Consider the following 22,687-nt stretch of genomic DNA (forward strand, 5'->3'; position numbering starts at 1 on the left):
TTTCTTGGTAGAGCTTTAAGATACACAGCGAGTGATGTTTCAAATTGTGGGAGATGAATCCTTAGCCCTTCCGAATAGCTTGATTTAGTTTCAAGAGGTAGAAGGTTTACACTTTATCCTCATCTAACAATGACGCACTTGCATGTGATTTGTTTTGAATCGTTGAGGTGTATGCTGGCATTGCTGCTAGCAAAGAGGGTAATGTGTGGAATTTTTGTAGGCGATAAATCACATGTGTTATGTTCTTTAAAGTTTGGTCAAGTAGTTATCATGCATACTTGATACTTGATGAAATGAAAATAAATCAGATTCTCGTAAATTCACAAATATATGAGTACTTTGTTATGGGTTCAGTGATGAGTTTGGAATGAGGTTATTTCCTTATGGGGTACACCTCTCTACAAAACGTGGGTAAAGAGTGACATCCCGTATGTGGTGTCTGTTCAACATCCAGGTGAGGAACCTCTCAAGGCCCAGTCCATAGCCTCCATGGGGACAGCTTCCATACTTCCTCTGAACATAAAAACATGACAAGTAGAAACAATGCTATACAATAGGATCACATCAAAATCAATAATGTGGAACAAGGATAATATGGTAATGCTTACATTAGAGAAGAAATGATATCAACCAATCAAATGATCAAACACGGTTCAATCACTGAGAGTCTGAACAAAAAACAACAACAACAAGAGTTGCACCTGTATAATCAACATCCAAAAAGCTCCATTTAGATAGATGCCAATCTAATTGTGGCAATGATGGTAGTTGATAAAGCGATATTAATGTAAGTTGAATGATGTGTTTGCAATTATTTTGTATCAATCAATCCATAGTTCAACATAGGCATTTGGCCTTGAAGAAAAATCCCTCACAGTTTACCTTAAACAAAACAAGAGAAAATACATGTTAATGGCCGCAAAATTCTGACCAATCACATGATATCACGTACGAATAAAAGTGCAAGTGGCATTTGTTTAGAATTATTGTAATTGTTGAGGAAAGTCTTTCAACACGCTACTGTAATCAGCAACATGACATCTGACAGGGTCATGAATGTTAGGGCAGAAGACTCACCTGGTCAGTGTACCAGTAGTAAGGACTGGGGTCAATGCCCTCTCGTTTGTAGGCTGCCATCAACTGTTCATAGTCCCAGATCCTCATGGAACCTCCAACAATCTCACCCACATTGGGAATCAGAACATCAACCTGAAAGGGAAAGTACCAGTAATTCAGTGCAAACAACACTTCTGAAAAGAGCTGTCATGGTGCAGAATTTTGATTTGGACGTCAAGGTTTCGATAACACTAACATTAAACAAGTAAATGCTGAAAAGTAGGTCTACATATTGTATACTTAAAACCAATCCACCAATCCTTTACACTTACTGATTCTGTGAGACGCTGGTCTTCAGGACAACGTGGCATGTAGAAAGATTTGATGTTGGCTGGAAAGCGACACAGCAGGATCGGCTGCGGGTATGACAGATTCGAAATATTGTTTAACTGGCTTTAAATACTCATAATCATGTGAGGACATGTGTCAATCTGCTTACTTTAATTAAAGCCGTTGTCATTCTTCATTTCAATTCAGTTCAATTCAATTCAATGAAAAGTTTATTCATTTTTTTTTTTCGAAAAGAACATAAACATTCCCCTTTCTTTTGTAACAGAGAGTAGGGTTGCATAATCAGAACAAAGTAAATTGAGAAAAATATAATTGTGAAGCCTTGGAGTTGCAAATACGTTGTCATGAAAATTGACAGAATTGATATTAACGGTATAACAATACGTAAAACATTGAAACATGGAGAGACCCACTAAAAAGACAAGGCTTGAAGAATGCTGGCCCCTCGGGTACATTTTAGATGGCCATTTGATGACCACATGGATAGAGTCTCACCCATTATTTTGTCAGTAATGTTGTGATAATATCATATAATAGATATATTATGTCTTCATCACAGCCCCTGGACATACCACTAGAATTTAAGTACCATGTGAACCACTTTCACAAAATGGTCATTAACAGTCAACCCTGATCATAGCTTCTGCATTCTTCAATAATAGAACACGACTATGATAAGTTTGAATAGCTACGGAAGATCGGAGAAGAAATGAGATTAAAAACAAAAACAAAAAATCTAAAAAAACTCTCTTACCTCGTTGATTTGGTCTGTCATCTTCCTCTCTGGTGCTTCAGGAATATCCTAAGTTACATAGTCACAAGAAGAAAGAATGATTACACCATGTGTCAGCAGACAACATCAATGTTTCATGAAGATCAAATGAAAGCAAATGTGATCACTTTTCACATGTCACACAGGCCACAGTACCTTTACGAGTAACTGCAGACAACTTTTACTGTTCAAGTTTATCCTGACACCATCCACTGGCTAATTGCAAAACTATGTATGTCTCTGCTCTGTTTACTGGTTCATCTCCTGTTCTTCTTTCCTTTGGACCCAACTTTCAACTAGTTAACTTCTCATTATACAAACATCCATTCCTATTACTCTGCTCACTTTTTGTAAAAACTGTCCTTTGATAGTGTTAAAGAAAGGTCCAGGACGGTGTTTAAATTTGCCATGTTCGCATTCCAGCCTCAGTCCACTGCGCGCCAATTTCGCATGTTCTAGTCAAATTAACCGGGGGGCCAAAAGCTTAAAACAGAGGTCGAGTTGCACTCTCTCTACAAACTAAGTAGACCATGCTTATTTTCAAGTTTTTATTGTAACAAACAACATTGCACTGGTCTACCTAAAAAAATTTGTTGCGAAAGCCTCCAAATCCAAGATGGCGTCCAAGATGGCCGCCATATTTACTGAATTTGTTATTCAAATGACAGAATTCGCTAGAAACATCATATTTCAACAAATGTGATGTCATATGAAAGAGAATAAAATTTTCTACAAGTTGATACCATTTTTGGGGGGGTTATTGTGATAACTGGATTGAGATTTTAAGGAAAAACACTCATTTTTTGATATTTTTTTTTTGAAAAAAGGAAAATCATGAAAATGCTTGATTCAGCATAAATCACTGACAGACTGAAGGATTATCTTGAAACGTTTCAAGAATTTTGTTTGACATATAATTAATTTTTGGAGAAAATTAGGGGTCAGTACCATTTTCGATTCAGGAGTTATAATGTCTCAAACTTGAAAACTCACTACGTAAAAATGGCCACTTTAGTTGTGACCAAGACCTTGTTGGTCGTAAAAAAGTCTGCGCGCGCCAAGACTACTGCACGCACCACTGCCACTGGCGCTTGTAGCAGTGCCAGTGGTGTGTGTAGTAGTCTTGACAAATGCAGACTTTTTCTTTGACAAACAAGGGTTTGTGCCTGCAAACTAACTTTTCATACCAAGTGGTAACTCAGGTGATACTAATCGCTAATAGAGGTAGTAGCTTGAAACTTGGCACCAATCTTGTTATAGATAGTTTAAGACAGAAATTAGATCAACCGTTCAAAAAAAAAAATCAAGATGACAGCCATCAAAGTTGACATAGTGTATTGCGCCAAATTAAATGTATTATTTCGTTTTTGATACAAGTTTGTCTGTTGAGCTATCTTAAACCGTCTTAAGTTTTTATGGACACATTTTTTAAACCGGTGATATTCTACTCTCCGAAAAAGAAAAAACAAATTGAGTGAAAGTTTTTACCGTTGATGTGAGGAGTGAATAACAGAAAACGGTGAATTTAGAGTGAAATTGGAGTGACTTTTGAGTGAAAATGTTCTTTTTCACTCATTTTAGAGTGACCTTACGCAGAGCTCCACAATAACTTTTATTTTTGGTGGCCCAAAGGCAAATATCCGACCTTTTTTGGTGGCCCGATCAGGCCACCAAATTCTTCATTTCTGACATTTTGGTGGCCCGACGTGCGTTTTTCGTGGCCCCGGGCCACCGGACCACCGTTAGTGTCGAGCCCTGCCTTAGGGATCACTCGTCACTCTTCGAGTGATCCCCGAGGTCACTCTAAAATGAATGAAAATGAACATTTTCACTCTCGAGTGAATCTAATATCTAATATAGGAAAGCATCTACCAATGGCATAAGTTCAGATCAATTGTGACACTATAACCCACATGAAATCAGCCTAAAAACAATGTAAGAAAAATCTGATAACGGAAAATACAGTTTCAGCATGATTATTTGTAAATGTGAATATACAGCACGAATAATCAATTTGGACAATTTTATTCGAACAATATACTGAAAAGTAATTTCGCACAACACATTTAAGAGCAAAGTTGAGAAATTGCCGCCATTTTGGATTTTTTTTTTTTGGGGGGGGGGGGGGGGTCGGATCAGAAGGGCTTTCAAGGACATCTACGGATCAGACATTATTACACATGATATACCATCATCATTCACGTTTCTACAACAGCAGAGTAACATACAAGTAAAAAAAGCATATCTTTGATACAGAAGCATTTCTTTTTTATAAAAGATTGGGCCTTACCCAAACTGGAATGATCTCCACCCCCCCCCCCCCAAAAAAAAGACCCTCAATATGGTTTACACTAGTACAATATCGTTCGGATGTATACAAACATGTAATAGACAGTAATATAAGAAGATTAAAAAAAACATATCAAATTATAAGTTATAAGTTGAGATAACTTTGACGCAACACACTATAGGTATTGTTTACCATTGGGAGAGATATCACATTCGATTTACATGTGCAGGTTAGTTGTATTACAAAACATTCTACCATGTAAAAAAAAATTATAATACAGCCTAAAACATACGGAGATATCACCATTTCTTTTCAAGAAACCATAACCATGATAACTGTTGACATAAAAAAAAAACATTCTTATCAGATCTATTTAGTATATCTGACAATATTTAGCATTAATTATACTGATTTAAGTTTGTAAATTAATCCCTAACTCACAGTTTAGAACTAGTTTGAGGAATTAAGTAAAGCTGGGTTTTTGTTTTACGTGCGCTAATGATAAATAATGCCTTGAACGACAACCTCGATTAATTACCGCCATCTTGAATTTTGTGTGGATACTATTTATACGCTAAATAATGCCTTGAACGACAACCTCGATTAATTACCGCCATCTTGAATTTTGTGTGGATACTATTTATACGCTAAATATTACACATTGGCAAAATTTGTGCCAAATATTAAGCTCCTATCTCTTTTTGGAAAATACTTTCTGTTCAATCTTATCTGCCTCAGAACAATCTACTATGATGAAATGCTACAGTAATAGCGACCAACGTCACCTACCACTTGGCATGAAAAGTTAGTTTGCAGGTACTTGCAAGTCACTAGACCATTACAGTATTACATGTGACCATGTAAACACATTGCAAGCAAAATTCATAATGCATAAATATAATTTTTCAAGTTTTAGATGTTAACTTGTCAACAGTGTATGATATTGCCTGTAATTCCAGAAATATGAATTATGTCTCAATCTCAGTGAATCTCAATCTCAATCGCAGGTTTCAAAATAATTCGTCAGTTCTTCTTTGATAGATACTAAATCATGCATTTTTATATTTCTTCCTTTTTTCAATACAATATACAAATATGGATTCTCCCCCCCCCCCAAAAAAAAAAGAGAAGCAAACAATCCCCCCATATATCACAATACACAGCTAAAGTGGTATCAACTTTTAGAAAGTTTTACTCTCCTTCATATGACATCAAATTTGTTGCAATCCAATGTCTCTATCAAATTTTATGTTTGAAATGTTAATTTCAATAAAATGGCGGCCCTGTTGGACCGCATCTGTACTTTGCAACAAATCTACTGAGGTGTACTTACGGAACATTGCTTAGTATGCTTAATATTATGTATGGTCTTGTTTATAGAGAGAGTGAAACTCGAAAAGTAAGCACGATCTTGGATTTGACCCTCTGTGACGTCTTTGGGGACAGATGCGTGTAAATAACATATTATGTAAAATGGGATTTCAAGTTTGAGACATTGTAACTCCTGAACCAAATACAATACTGACCTCTAATTTTCTCCAAATATTGATTATATGGGAAAGATGTTAATTTCTGCTTGGTTTTCATAAACATCTTTAATTTTATTTTTTTTAACTTTTTAGAGAAATATTCATGGTGCATTCTGAAGAATGTCTCCATAAAAACCTAAGATGGTTTGAAATGGCATTAAAATGTTCAGAATATATAAAAACCAAATGAATAGACAGCAAAACAGACAAAATTGTATCAAAATCGAAATGATACATTTACTTTGGCGCAATACACTATGTCAGCTTTGATGGCCTGCAATCTTGAATTTTTTGAGTGATTGATCCAAATTTTGTTTTAAACTTTCTTTAGCAAGGTTGTTTCAAGCTTCTACCTCTATTTGAAAGATATGTTTTACTTCATCTCATCTGCTTTAGAACAATCTACTTTGAAATAATAGCAATCAGCGTCATCTGAGCTACCACTTGGTATGAAAAGTTAGTTTGCAGGCACAAACCCTTGTTTGTCAAAGAAAAAGTCTGCGTTTGCCAAGACTACTACACGCACCACTGGCACTGCTACAAGCGCCAGTGTCAGTGGTGCGTGTAGTAGTCTTGGCGCGCGCAGGCTTTTTTTACGACCAACAAGGTCTTGTCACAACTAAAGTGGCCATTTTTACATAGTGAGTTTTCAAGTTTGAGATATTATAACTCCTGAACCGAAAAGGGCACTGACCCCTAATTTTCTTCAAATATTAATTATATGTCAAACAAAATTCTTCAAACGTTTCAAGATAATCCTTCAGTATTTCAGTGATATATGCTGAATCAAGCATTTTCTTGATTTTCCTTTTTTCAGAAAAATATCAAAAAATGAGTGTTTTTTCCTTAAAATCTCAATCCAATCATCACAATAACCCACAAAAATGGTATCAACTTGTAGAAAATTTATTCTGTCACATGACATCAAATTCGTTGAAATCTGATTTTTCAATGAAATTCTATCTTTCAAATAACAAATTCAGTAATTATGGCGGCCATCTTGGACGCCATCTTGGATTTGGAGGCTTTCGCAACAATTTTTTTTGAGGTAGACCAGTGGAATGTTGTTTGTTACAATAAAAACTTGAAAATAAGCGTGGTCTACTTAGTTTGTAGAGAGAGTGCAACTCACTCGTTAAGTAAGCGACTTTTTGGGGTTTGGCCCTCCGGTTAAATGCACAAACCAGCCCGAACCAATAGATAATCGCCAAATGCTACAGTACAATGAAAGCGTTTCTTGCAATTTTCACAAACAGATTGGTTTTTTATGATTGGCAAGCAAGCGGGGTTCAAAACTGGATTTGCGTTTTCCGTTCTAAGTTTTTGCCTCAGCTTTGTGTGAAAAAGTCATGCCTTTATAATAATGTAGTTACCGGTCATTTGAAAGAAAAAAAAAAGTGAATTTGTCTACAATTCACATCAAAGCAAAACGTGGCATTTTCTCTACAACTTTGCTCACAACGTAACCAGCCTAACAAAAAACTATGTAAGTTACATATAATAAAAGACAAAATGTTTTCCCAAAACATGACAATAGTATGGGTTCCTCAGAATAAAGTGGCACATAGTGGGTTTTTACCGTGTCAAATAAAGCATTAAAGGGATGTTATAGTATTGGTTCAGCTAGGTATTCAGGTTCTAACTTTTTACGAGATATTTGGAAACCATTAAGTTTTATCGAATGTTAAGGAGTCTACAATATTACGCATAATTATAGGCTTATTTCATGAAAATCGGTATTGAAATGGCTGAAATATCCAAAAAAATAGATTAAAATAAAGCGACCTTAATATTAGGTAGGTCCAAACTTTTTATCTCAATCGAAACTATACCATCCCTTTAGCGTTCTTCCGACTATTTTATGACATCATCACATTTTCACCCTGGGGCTGGAACCCCCTCTCTAAAATGTTTCTTGAATACAACCCACAATGCACCTCACCTCTCCAAACTCGTAGAAAGTTCCATCATCCTTCCTGATGTCATGCTCCTTGAGGTAGGTGATGGCATCTGTGTAGTTCATTCTCTTGAAGGGACGCTTGGGAGGCTTGAAGTCCTTTAGCACAATCATACATACATTTAAAAGTAGGGAGCAGTTTATATTTTTGGTGCCACTTCCGGGTTATAATGTGACAAAAAACAAGAAATAAACACGTGAACAAAATACAAAGGCTTACCTCACTTTTCTTTTGCTATTTCCGCGTTAAATCAACTGACAAGTACATCAAAAAGAAAAAAAAGACTCAACGGAATTTTTTTGGTACCTCTTAAGGGTTCTAAAAAAGTGGGGGCCCAAGTGGTAAGTCTCTACTTATTTCTATGCATTATTCCAACCCGACCCCCTTCTCGGTTGCGTCGGTCCTGGTACGTGACCAACAAATCATTTCGATCAAATGCAACAATGTTATCACCGTGAACTGAACAGGCTGGAAGTCCTTAAAACAATTAAACAAAGTGTACACCATGCGTCCCTATTTGTAAACAAAGTCTAGCAAATGTGACAATGTCATAATCGCGAACTGTGTATATTGTCCATCAGTACATAACAAGAAAATTAAAAAAAAATTGCCATTTTTTTTTCGCCCACTGACACAGCATTTGGAAAACAACTCAATGGTCTCACCTCACTCACCTCTGCTTTTGTTTATTAATACAGTATGGCTTTGCAACCACCCATACAGTAACAAATCATAAACACACAACAGATAAAAACATATGAAATACTTAACAGAGAGAAGAGAGCGAGCAAGCTAAACAAATCAAACAGGAAGCAGATCTTACAGGATGAAGTTCCTTGATGAGGTCAGCCACAGGCGAAGCCAGAGCACGGTCAACGACATCACACACGAGAAACTCCAGTCGGTCCAGAAGATCATTGAAGTTGATAAAAGGACACTCTCCCTCAACGTGGGTGTACCTTGAGCGAGGAAAAGCATCGACATCAATTCTTTAGACATCATTTCTTCTGCTTTATTTAGGAATGTGAGGCAAAAAAAAAAAAACTTCGTTTGTATATCTTGTAAATGACTTCTCAGAATTCCATACCTTTTGAATCCTACATTTTAATAACCGGAGATGTTTAGTTTTATAGGGTATAAATTATGCTACCCTCCCGTTCCTGCAAGATGCAGCACAACCACTGCAACTCATTCTGAATACGAACTGCAATGTGGATCAGAAACTCTACAACGAAGTGGTGGAGTTTTGTCCAGTGCCTAACTAAAATAAACATAACATAAAAACAAAACAAAACAAAATTGCCAGAACCCTCTGCCTTCTCTTTTGGCAATATGTCTAACTTACTCAGCCAGATGCCTCCTGGTCCTAGACTGCTCTGCCCTGTAGGACTGTGCTATACAGAAGACATCTCCCATGGACGGCAGGACGGTCTCTAGGTACAGCTGAGAGGATTGCGTCAGAAAGGCCTAGAAAATACCCGGAAATAATGAATAGTGAAAATTCGGTGTGCTGTCATCATAAAAATAACATTTTTTTTTTTCGGATTATTTTTATTCATATATGGCAACTGGGAGGTACACAATGATAAATGATAAGCTTTCTTACATGAATATTGCCGTGGAATATACAGGGGGGAAGTTGTTCAAATGTAATGAATCTATAGAAAAAAAAATACACTTTTTTTTTTTACAGACGACATTAATTACTGCTTTTGCTGTCTAATTTCCAAATAAAAAGGCAGAAAAAAATGGTAAACATGTAGGCATATTTCTACTTGCTATCTTTAAATCTTAATTTTATTTTCAAAAATGCAAAGGTTTTATGTTCAACTTAAAGCACAGGGGCAATAACGTGAAATGGATGATACAGACATATATTGATAAAAGCTGACCAAATGTTACTTCACAAAATTCGTTCACGGCTATCAGGGTACTGTTCCATGAAAGTTGTCAGCGATGACAAGTTGTCGGTCTCTGACAATCACCATGGTAACAGTCATTGACCAGAGCATCTCAGCCAATCAAAAACAAGGATTTTGCTAAAATTGTCAGAGACTGAAAACTTGTCAGCGCTGACGAAATTGATGAAACACCCCCCCCCCTCCTCCCCCAGGTTTACGTGTCCCTAGGTAGATTTGTCTTCACTCTTCTAAACAGAAGTAACATATTCTTCAGTTAACTGCTAAATTAAAACATGTCAGTTACCTGAAAGTAGCATTTTAACACTATAACAATAATCAACAACCAGCAAACCACAACTGTAGGCTACATTTGATACAACAACGATTGTAATAATGATAAAATGCTTTCAACTTATTAATCAAATGCACACCTCTTCTCCAAAGAAGTTCAGCTTGAAGAGTGTTGAACCACCCTCCACTTGAGTTTGTACCATTGTTGGTGGTGTCACCTTTGGTAAGAGAGAAAAGGGAAGCGAGGATTATAACGGTGGTTTGGAATTACTATATTCCAGATGCATTCAGGCAATCATTCTGTAATTCCAAACGAGAGTTTCAAACAAAATGTTGTTTTAAAAGTCAATGCTACAAACCCAATATTTAAGTACACATTTTACATGAAATGTATATCTCGACAATAATACGTGTGGTCTAATAATTCATTGTGGTGGGATGATACAAGATGATGGAATTAGATGCTTAAAGGCATAATTTACCATTGCCAGATGAAACAAAAACCCAGCATTAGTGCTTTAGAATAGTTCTAAAACGTGAGTTAGGGATATAAACAACCACTGTGAAAATTTGAATCAGTAAAATTGATGCTAAATATTGTTAAATATACAAAATATGAGCAGTAGTTACAATAAAAATGTTTCCAGACTAAACCGTACACCGCTACGGTTTATTGAGAAAAATGCTGAGATCTCCTTACATCTTTATTGCAAAACTTTTATATGGGAGGGTGTTTTGTGGTACAACAGACCTACACATATGCATGAGAGGCGATATCTTGAACATTTTTCAAATGACTGCTCCCAAAGGTAAACTGGACCTTTAATCGGGAATGAACACTAAATTAAATTTGTACAGAAGTGTTTAATTATGGAATACGATAAATGATATCATCTATGGATGACAACTGCATCAAAACCAATGATCAATATATTTTGCAAAAGAGTCGATGAATGGTTATTCTCAGAGTATTCATATCGGTACCGACATAACTCCATTCTACACGGTTGTGATATAATAGTGTGGCAGACTTGCGTAAATACCAATGGGCAGTATATTCAGCTAAAGAGTCGATAGATTCTTAGAACATTCACTTAATTGCAGGGCTAATCAAAGCCTGCAAAGACACACGACACTCATCTAATATAACTCCACTCTAGAGCCAGCTCTAATAGCATATGTGTGGCGAAAAATAGCGTAACAAAAATATGTTTTGTGTACACTCACCTCATTGTAGCCATTGGCCTGGTAATGGTCCCTGAAGCTAGTGCAGAGAGAAAGATATAACATGCTTATAGTTTAATGCAGGTAGATAATGCATTGCGTATTAGATATAACAAAATTTTATGATTGTAGGCAAGAAACAGTAATTGCTGTAATCTGTTTCACCATGATGTTGTCATACTTAATGAAAAAATGATATAGATATACAAGTCATACATTGAAAAGGAGAGAATAACTTGGGGGGGGGGGCTCTTACAAGGACATTAAAAGATAATAAGTTATTAATCCATTAAGATGCGTTTATGAGAACAGTCCATATTCATCTCAAGTGCTCCTGTACTTTTCTGGATGCAACATGACAGCACATTGCAGCACAGAATAGCACCAGTCTTATCTATACTTGCACGCAGTTAAATAGTCACAGCATGTCTGTACAAAACTACCATTGTACTTACCACTGAGTAACCACGGATCGGATGCGCATGATTTTTGACAGCTGCAAAAGATGAAAATAATAAAAACATAATTACAAAAAAACGCATTCACAAGATGCAATCAAAATTTCTCGTGTATATTCATCATGATATTGTGTTCCACGATTTTTAAAAATACATTATTTTTCTTTGCAACTGATCGACAAATTGCCATCCATTTATTGTTTACGTCGATGTAGGGCAATTTGTCAAGCAGTTGCAATGAAAACATCTCGACGAAAAAATTACATGAATTTATATATTTTTCTTTTCTTTATAAAGAAAAAAAAGAAATAGAATAGTAAATATCATCCTGAAATATTAAAAATGACTTCACCCGTTATTTCATTTTCCTTTATTCATGCATAAACATACGACATAACCGTCAAATCAAGTACATACTTTGGGAATCTTTCGTAGACACATTTAATCTGAAAAAGAAAATCCACGAGTCTCCCATAATTCAGGAATGAAAAATTTTCAAAAAGAGAGACGCCGGGTTGAATAAAGTTTCCATCCTTCCACCAAATAAAAGAAAACCAATCTAATGTGAATGATGGGTATATGGTTTGCGCAAATTATTACAACAATTTTTTTTGTTTTCAGTATTTCTAGCATTCTAATATTCCTTTCTTCCTTTAATCGTATATTAGGTTTATTTTACACTGTAACTGACCTTATGCATTCAACTTCAGTACGATATTTGTTTGTTTCTGTTTGAAATGAAACAAAAAAAAAAATTAATGAATGAAAGAAGGAAGGAACGATTATAATTGATTGACATTTGATCGATGTAATGACAGAGCGCTCATTATCTCGTCTAATCAGTGGATGAAGAATTTTGGGGGGAGATACTCACATGTTCTCCTCTCAGCATCATGTGCCTCTGGTCAAGCTGGACATCCACATGAGACTCCTGAGTGACACATCCATCAGAAACACATTATCAAAATCAACATGATTAACTTTAACTCACGAGTCAAAGGCCTACAGCTCACTATAGTCGTTCAATCCACGAGTTCGACACTAGGCAAACAAGGCCTATCCGAGTTCGACAAGGAAAGAAATATTTTTTTTGATTATGCCCGCGGTTTGGTTCTGTTTGGTTTAAAAAGAAAATGTATTTTGTTCTACATAAACTCTTGATTTTTACTTTTCTGTGAGTGTGGTTTTTTTTAGGGCCAAATTTAAAGAATAAGAAAGACAAGCTTCGAAATTTCTTGGGTTAAAACGCAATGTTAGTTTCGACAGGACAATGTTTTTCTCGTAATAAGCGGATTCTTGTTCTCGCTATGACGGGATTCCCCTGTATCTGGAATCATAACAAACATGAACCAATAGAAGTTCAGATGTCAAAGCTCAGATAAGTCAGTATATATTTGATCATTAGATTTTATCCTAATAAATCTTCATTCATCTATTTGTCTTCCATTTCCATGTACTTTATATCGGTATATCTCTGAAGGTTACTTAAAAACAGTTTCATAACATCAGCGCACACATGAAACACACAATTTGCATCATGTAAATTCTTTGCAGGTTTGCGAGCATGAAATAATACAACGCAAGCGGAACTGACCTCGTTGACCAGGTTATCTGCCCCTCCAGCCGGCGCAGCACTGACCAGTGTCCAGTAGTCCACAATCAGCTCATGTCCACCAGGAGCCTGAAGAAGAGGCAAGCACAAACACAGACGCCATCAGCTTCTCATAGGACCTACTTCAGATAATTCACTCCAGGTGAAAAGGAGGATTGTCTTTGGTTCCTCATTAATTGTCAGGACAGAGGGAAACATCACAAAGGCATACAGCGAGAAGAGTACAGTGTTTAGCACGGATGACATGAGAACAGTGAAGAAAATCATGAAAAAGATAGACATATGGAGAGTAAACAAAGTCAGGCAAAGTAACAGACGATGAGACAGAAAATAGGAGATGGACAAACAGTTAGCACGGAGATAGCACGGAAAGAAAAAACAGACATTGGTAGAGACAGCGGATGAAGATGGACCAACGTACAGACCTTGAGAAAGAGATAAAGGGAGACAGACGGTACTATAATGAATAACAAAGAAAAACAGACAGAAAGAAAGACTAACAATGACAGAAATAGCAAACAAAAAATGGTAGAAATAGACAAATTGCAGAGAAGGAGACAGACAGTAAAATATACTTGTTTTCAATTCAATTCAATAGTGTATTTATTTCCATTATAAAAAAAAAGAAAATAAAAAGTTGACATAATCCAAAGTGATACAATTTTTTTTTCATTTTTCTTACACTCGTCTGATAAAGGATTTTTTTTCAAATACAATATAAAGTATACGCACGAATGATATCATAAAAAGAAACAATGGACTTTGCCATGGCAACAAAAATAGTAAATAATCACAATGATGCATAACAAAGTCAAACAGATAGACCTAGAAAAAGATTGTAAAGAAAGACAGGTAAACGGACAGTGTGACAAATAGCAATAACAGACAGAGGTACAGACAGACAGTGAGAGAGATAGCAAAGACAGACAGTGAAAGAGATAGCAAAAGCAGACAGATGCACAGACGGACAGACAGGGGGAAGAGAGAAAGCGAGAGAGAGAGAGAGAGAGAGAGAGAAGGGTACAGATTTACAATGAAAGACTCCACAAACGAAGATTACAATCAGATGGTGTGAGATAAGGCAAGTAAATAAAAAAGCGTACCATGAGAGAGATATAAAAAGAAGATTAAAAAAAAACATATACGGACAGGCAGAGGGATAGATAGTAACAGAAATAGCAAATGAAGATGCACAATAACAGACAGATAGACAGAGATATCAAAGGAAGACGAACAGACAGACAAACGGTAAGAGAGATGACAGTAGAAGATAGACAGACGGAAAGACAGATGGACCAGACCGAAAGATGTGTGGAGAGACATCAGAAGAAACAGCATTGAGACATGTACCATATGCCCCCCCCCCCCCCAAAAAAAAAAAAAAAAAAAAAAATATATATATATATATATATACATATAATTATATATATATATATATATATATATATATATATATATATATATATATATAAGGTACAAGGGGACCCTCCACAACGATAATTTTAAAACAGTGAGTCAATCCATATACAATTTTAGGGTTTAAAACTATCACTTACAATATTACCCTCATCTTAAAGGAAATTCCATCCAATTTGCTTCACTGGTCAAAGAGAAATTATGATTTTTGTGGAGCACATCAGGAATCCCTTCCCTCCAAGTTTTGTCCTTGAATGTGTTGACACATTAATATGCAGTTCCAAGAGCATTTAAGTGTGAAACTTGGAAGAAGTAGACCCAAGGCATGCTTAACCACAGTCCACATTTTGATGTGACCACTTAACAAAATTGAATGCTTTTGTGTGTTTTTTGGCGAAATATAAATTAAGATTGATAATAGTATTACACTCTTGGACCCTGGGTGGCATTGGGACAATTTAATCATCATATTGAAAGCTATCAATGCGAAAAAGAGATTGTATTTTTTTCTTTTTTTTTTAGGGGGTTGGGGGTGGGGGAGGGATACTGTCTTGTAAGATAGACTTACACTCTGTCCTTCACGAACCACCTGGAGAATTCCATACAATGTCACAGTGCTCTCCGTAGACAGGATCAGAGCTTCGTACGTCTGGCACTGTCAGAGGTAGACACAACCAACAATACTTTGCATGACAGCAACTTGTCCAAACTCACCATGAGATGGGATGAGGTTTGACAATGTGGACTACATGACCATATGAACAGCTTGTTTGCAAAAACCGAAAAGTCCATATTTGCCAAATGGAGATGATATATGCGATTAAAGTTCAAGAAAAATAAAGAGAATAATAAGAAATTGTTTGCTTCTTTTGACCATAACTTCAAAAATGTATCTATTATGTAGTGACTAAAATATCATTTAAAAGGTATTATTTTGTACTTTATGACAGAGACCTTACTTCAAAATTTTCAAAAATGGACTTATCGGTTTTTGCGAACAAACTGTTCATATTTTATACCGTGAAGTAAACGTGTATCTTAGTATTCTCACTAGGAATTAAGGACGCATTTGTGATAAGGTGAGGGATTTTTTTTTTTAATGATTGATGATAAGGATTTTAAACTCACAAGACAGTAAAAGGGAGAGTTTCTGTTATTACCAACATAACCATAACGTATACATATATACTGACTCAACAGAAAAAAAAAAACCGAAAACGTCATCCTTCTTCATATCAGCAAGGAGTGAGAGAGGAAAACACATAATTTGTAACATTACACGTGCTGAAACAAGTCTCAAAGTTTATTAACACATTTTTCTTAAAGAAAAATCATTCCCCCAAAATTGACTATCAGACTCTTCAAAATAATACCCACATGCACTTTTGCTTCTCCATGATGCAAAGCAGCTATACTGTAAATACGTTGACGGCCCAAAAAAAAAAAACAAAAACAAAAACAAAACAAAAACAAAACAAACCTTGCTACACATAGACTACGTATACAACCACAAAATTCATCTTCAGTACTTACCAACTTATCACTGAGCACGCACTGAAGGAACCCTGTCCCATCTCTAAGAACAATGAACATCAGCGTCTTCCCTGAGGTAAAAAATATATATATAAATTTATACAGTGTGCATTCATTAACACTAAAACATCATGTTTATAGCGAAATTATAATAACTTGTTTATTGTGTGTAGACGAATATGTCAATAATGGCAGAGACCTCTATCTTTTTTTAGAATTATGGGAAATCACTTATCTCAGCATTGTAATCCTGCTCAAGAATATTGTCTCTAGGTTATAGGCTTTGAATTGAAATCAGGGTGGAAATCAATCCCTTTTCATTTCATTTCATTTCATTTTCATTTTTATTTCATTTCCGGCCAAAACATATAATATGACAATTTCATATAAACAAATTAAGTACAATGTAACTATTACATTTCCAAATGAAATTTAGATGCACGTCATTTGTTTACATGACTCAATAAACATACTAGTTGAAAAAATACATGGGCAAAATGTGACTGAATCATAAGAAAGAAAAGGTCGGAAATTAACTTTTAACCTCATATATTTAATTGTGAAAGGTAACATTACTGATTTATATTCATTTTGAATTCGTTTGTGTATGCTTAAATGTATATACGAGTTTCCCTCATCAGCGGTATGCTTGAAAACTCTTCACTGAAGTTACCTTGTCGCCTTAGCCTGTGGATCCATGCACTGACTTTGATGCGAGTTCCCCTGTTGGCTGTAGCATCCTTTATCTTGATCTGGACAGGTAAGATTATAAAATACACTAATTTGTGTTACAGAAAATAACAACATGATGAAATGAAATTTGCATTACAGAAAATAAAAATATACACATTTCGATTATTCTTATGGTCATTCCATTTGTGTGCTAGTAATAGCGTGCACTGTTATTATTTTGATTTATCTGAATTGCATGGAAAAATTGACACGGAAAGAAATAATTATCTTATTGAGTAAATAGTTCTGAATAGACCCGACTGCACTGGGGTATAAGAACGCTAGCAGGAAAAAAAAATGCAACAATGAGCACATGAGCACCTCGAAATCATATGACTCTGAGAAATAGAACGTCGTAAATAAGTAGTTTAAAAGACGTCTCCTCCAAAGTAATAAAAGAGTATACCCATAGTTTTGTCGTTGCTCTTACCATGGAACTAGTAGCTCAATGCTATCACCATGTTCAATATTGTCCACTGTTTATTGTCATAATTTATTGAAGGCATGTTGCAGAATAGGCCTAATTGATGCTTACAGGTATTTAGGACGTGTGAAAGCGTATACTGCCTGTACGCGACAGATGCAGTCGGCACCGCTGCAAGATGTTTTGTTTTATCACTTATTATTCCAGAGTTGATACGCAAGCTAAATTCACGTGTGACGTTCAAACTTTTGTAATGATGGTACATCTAACATCACACACCCCCTACATAAACACTATCCTCCTTTGGATACATTATAACTAAATACTACTACTAATAATAATGATAATAATAATAATAACAATAATAATAATAATAATAATAATAATAATAATAATAATAATAATAATAATAATAATGATATTAATAATAACAAGCTAAACACGTACCAACTTGGCTGCTGGCAAGCTTGCATCCTCCTGTATGATTATCTTCTTAGCTTCTTCAAGGTTCTTCTGCCTTTTTTCTGCATCTTCAGTCTCCACGGTACATAAAAAAGGAAAAGAAAAAAACAAGGGGAACTAATTTATGAGGCAAGTTCTAACCATTACTTTGTTGCAGTTAAAGTTCCATGGTACTAATTTCTTTATACACGACGCCGTGGTACTTTTTACATACTTTCCTTCTTTTTTCCTTTGATATGGCCTTATGAAAAATACATCTATTGGGACATTCTTTAATGCGATAAACTGTTGTAGTTCATTGTCAGTAATCAAAGGACATGAAATATAAAAACTGAACTTGAATATAATCATATTTACTAATATGGTGACCTAATGGTTTGTTCGTTGGTTTGTTGTTTACGTTACTTTGACATAGACATTTCCTTCGCCACAAATGAGGAGCTTATTTGCAAAAGGGGCTAGATCCACTTTTAGTACTTTAGAGAAAAACTGGTTTGTTTGTGAGAATTTGTACACAAGTGTATGGAAAATCAAAATCTAATTTTGCTATAATTTCTGTTCAAATGTTTGTCTGGATTTGACATTTTCACTGTAACTAACACAAATGGAATTCTGTTCAGTAATGCTAATAACTCAATTTTCATCAAAAATGGATCTAGCCCCTTTTGCAAATGAGCTCTTCAAAATGATTTTAAGAAACATAGGAAGTACCAAATTAGAGAACTAGAGTAAATTTCAGAATGTCTAAAATCGAAAAACCAGTCTTTCTACCATCAAATAATATCACAGCAACTTCAGGGGGGCGTTTCATCAACGTGTTCGTCGGAGTTTTCACCGACAAATTTGCTATCAGCCAATCAGATGCAAGGATTTACACTGACAACTGTTAAAAGCTAATGAAATCCTTGGTCTGATTGGCTGATAGCAAATTCGTCGGTGAAAACTCCGACGAACTCGTTGATGAAACGCCCCCCAGACCTCAGCGTTTCTACACATCACAGACACACTAGAAATAAATGAAAATGAAAATAAAACAAAACAAAACCTTACTTCTTTCTTGTCCTTTTCAGCTGGTTTCCTCTGCTCTTTGGCATACAGCTTGGCAAACTTTTTCTTCTGGGCCTGGGAGACTTCTTCCCATTTCTATAACATCGAGAGATTCAAAGCAGGCATTCATTAAAACAAAATGGAACAAAGTAAACTCCTAAAATGTCTGTCATCTAAAACATGATGGCATCTCCGCACAGAAAAAACAACAACTATCATAAATATGATTTTGCCACACACTCTTCTCAACAACGTTGGTTAGTACTGTACATTTCGATTTCGATATCGATTAGTTTTCTCTCACATTTGTTTTAACTTTACCATTATATAACTATCAGTAAATACATTACGCAACGTCTCATTTAAACACAGTTTATCCTCTACATTAATATGACGAGATAAGTGCGATATAGTGTCTGCGAAGCGCTTGGATCAATTATTACAGCATTGGATATAACAGCCTCGTCACAGTATAACCATTTCACACTCAACAGAGGCTTTCTAAATAAACATTTTTGTCTGTTTGTTTGATTTTAAATCAGACTTGTAGAATCAGAAACATTGATATAAAGCCCACTTTGAAGGTACATGGATTTGCCTTTGTATTAAAGATCAGTTTAAATTTTCCAAAATTTCAAAATTTACAGAATCGCAAAATATAATCGTATTTTTATCTGTATTATTTTTGTAGTCTCTCAGGAGAGAAACAATGAACTGATCTGTCAAGTCTTTGTATTGATTCAAGTATTCATTCAGGTTTATCAGCAGAAGCATATCAAGAGATCACAGTGAGCTCTACCTCTCCTTCCTCCTTGGAATCGCACATGAACTTGGGAAATGGTTCTCCCGAAGCCTTCATGGCCTGTACAAAACAACACAAAGAAAAAGAGAGAAGATAAGACATTTTTTTTTTTGGAAAAAGATAGTATCGAATCAATGCAAATGCATTATTTGTTTTCATGAAAGGGGGAGGTAACCAAATCTGTAAAACATCTAATTTGATATGTGTGTTTTCATCCCCATACTCAAACTCAAGATTTCCTTCATTTTAGGATCTGAGGGAAGGTTAACCGAGACGTCAAATATTGGTTCCATGTCATTCAAAAGTTCAATGAATTATTTTTTTCAAGCTCTCAGAATTTCACTTTCAACCGTATGTCAAAAGCAAACCCTATGCCCCATAATGCAGGTTGTGACAAACGTTTAATTAAAGTTAAGGAGAAAATTATGAATATGGCTCCAGTTTCTGTGACTAATTAATCATCCAATGATGGCCATCTAATAGAGAATTGCATACAGTTTCACATCAAAAGGAAATATCGGGGTCATCCCACTAGACCGTGACGCCCACGAGTCATACAGCCCATGAGTTCGACATTGAAAACAGGTCCATGAGGCATACAGCTCACGCGTCATACAGCCCATGAGTTCGACACTAGGCAAATAAAGCCCATGAGTTCGACACTAGGTGAAATCAGCCCATGATTTCGACAGATACAACACGGGGCTTAATATGTCGGTCTCGTGGGCCCTTGATAGCTTATTGTCGAACTAATGGGCAGTATGACTCGTGAGCTGTATAACTCATGGGCTGTATGACTTGTGAGCTGTATGACTCGTGGGCTGTATGACTCGTGGGTGTCGGTCTCATGACGTGCACCCGAAATATCCTGCAGAAACACTACTTACACACGTAAGAGTCCTGAACGGCTTCTGCTCCGAGCCATCCCCCGTATCATCATCTCCTCCCTTCTCTGATATGTACAGAACAGCAGCCTTGCCTGCAGGGTGACATGAAGAAACGGACGACACACATACATTTATGGAACACTTCAATGACACATATTGTAGGTTATTCTATTTCCCTTGACTTTTCAACTGATATAATGTACTATTCATCACGTAAAGCATCATTAAGAATCATGAAATTGAGTTTGTAATAGTCAATGTGGAGGTAAGGAACATTTTCTCTTGTTATAATTACGCCATTACCATGATCAATAAAATCAGTGACTTTCCATTGCACTGTTTACAACACACATTTATGGTCGCAGGCATGCAATCAATTATTCTGCGCATATCTACTATACTGTCCATAGTGTGTTTGCATACTTGGCTGTGAACGCGCTCGATTTTAACAGTGTAAAAATTATTTCGATGGACTTTTATACAGAGTGTCCACGTACTTAGGTTCTTTTCCACTCTGTGAATTCATTATTCACAATGTGTTTACAATGTAAAAAAAAAAACAGTCGAATTCAACTATGTGAAGAGATTTCTTTATAGTTTCACTCTTATTGGAACAAAAGCTTGTCTCGGTTCAGTATCACAGTGCACCTATAAAAAAAAATAACACGCCTCCCTTGAACTGTGAAATGATGGCCACTTGAGACGTTATCTTTATCGCACTCTAGTCACGTCAAGACATGTGTACTCTATCAAGTCAAGACAAGATAACAACATTTTTGACATGACCTACCGTAGGTCATGTGCACTTTTTAAAAGTCAAAAGCAAATAACAATGTTCTTGATAAAACTTTGAAATGAGCTTACAAATAAATAATTTAATGTAGAGCAGCGGGACGTCCTGGATATTCATAAATGAAAATGTACCCCCTACTCTCTCTCTCTCTCTCTCTCCCTCTCTCTCTCTCTCTCTCCCTCTCTCTCTCTCTCCCCCTCTCTCTCTCTCTCTAATATAATAACATCATTAAAACACTTTTTATTCAATTTCATTACATTATTTTTGAACGTGAACTTTTTTCTACATTAAGGTAAACATGCTTACACAGTGTTGCACTTTGTGTTTCTTTTTTCTATACGTGTTATAATGATTATGATATAAGCTATTAATCGGAGTCCTTGCATGTTCATGTAATCTGAAAACATAACGCTCTACAAGTATATATCTTGGTGTAGAAAAAAAAAGTATATATAGCTAACAAGAATGTGGAAATGCCATAAAACAAACAAAAGCTCAATATCTTTAGTATCCTAGTGTCACCAGTGATAAAGAACTAGTCATGAATATAAGAAATAGGTCAGTCATGTTTACTCAAGTCTCTTGAAATGATTTTCAGACATGATTGCAGACCCTTGGGAGGGATAGACTTTGTCCAATCTTAATGACTACAACTATGCTTGCTTCCTGTTTCTTTCTTTTTTTAAATGATACTCCAAATACTAGCGCAGAAAGAATGTACACTCTTGAGGTAGTTGCAATCTGGTTATTTTTTAGTACAGGGAGAAAGCTGGTCGATTCAAACATTCTGATTTTCTTTTTAAACAATTTTGGCCAGAAGACACGGCAGCATGTTTTGTTTTGTTTTGTTTTTTTTCACTGTAAGACTGCGTGCATACTTCCAGACGACGAATAGACAATTCTCGCAGGATTTAAATTATCACAGAGATCTCATTCACATTTGATTTTCAGTTAATCAATCAATCTCGTATGCACAATATACAAGCACGCGCGAGGTCACACCTCAAAGCGAACATAAAGTCGCACACACTGAGTTTGCGTGAGGACTGAAAATAAGTGAAATGGGTCAACCTAGCCGAACTTGACTTTTTCATATTTTCTGAAAGAGCGGGTCTTCTTTTACATTATGCTAAAATTTGGTATCGTAAA

General features: G+C 35.8%; 1 protein-coding gene across 1 annotated transcript; it reads right to left on the reverse strand.

Moving 5' to 3' along the window:
- Positions 1–381: 381 nt before the first annotated feature.
- On the reverse strand, positions 382–21,545 carry LOC139726219 (asparagine--tRNA ligase, cytoplasmic-like). The gene is made up of 20 exons (XM_071637286.1): positions 21,536–21,545; positions 20,746–20,837; positions 19,856–19,918; positions 19,060–19,152; positions 17,995–18,084; positions 17,065–17,143; positions 16,392–16,462; positions 15,427–15,513; positions 13,425–13,511; positions 12,705–12,761; positions 11,828–11,868; positions 11,376–11,412; positions 10,289–10,366; positions 9,302–9,423; positions 8,780–8,915; positions 7,941–8,054; positions 2,162–2,209; positions 1,389–1,472; positions 1,078–1,209; positions 382–513 (listed from the first exon to the last, which is right to left on the reverse strand). The coding sequence occupies exons 1-20, from the start codon at positions 21,543–21,545 to the stop codon at positions 382–384; spliced, it is 1,653 nt and encodes a 550-aa protein (XP_071493387.1).
- Positions 21,546–22,687: the final 1,142 nt, after the last annotated feature.

This window comes from Diadema antillarum, unplaced genomic scaffold, assembly GCF_040938485.1.
Source record: "Diadema antillarum isolate AM-2024a unplaced genomic scaffold, OU_Dant_1.0 seq00000081_RagTag, whole genome shotgun sequence".
Taxonomy (NCBI): domain Eukaryota; kingdom Metazoa; phylum Echinodermata; class Echinoidea; order Diadematoida; family Diadematidae; genus Diadema; species Diadema antillarum.

Coding starts and splice junctions, on each gene's coding strand:
- LOC139726219 (XM_071637286.1), bottom strand. Junction 18,085..19,059: donor CTGAAAAGGACAAGAAAGAA/GTAAGGTTTTGT, acceptor TGTACCGTGGAG/ACTGAAGATGCAGAAAAAAG. Junction 514..1,077: donor ACTACTGGTACACTGACCAG/GTGAGTCTTCTG, acceptor TTTTATGTTCAG/AGGAAGTATGGAAGCTGTCC.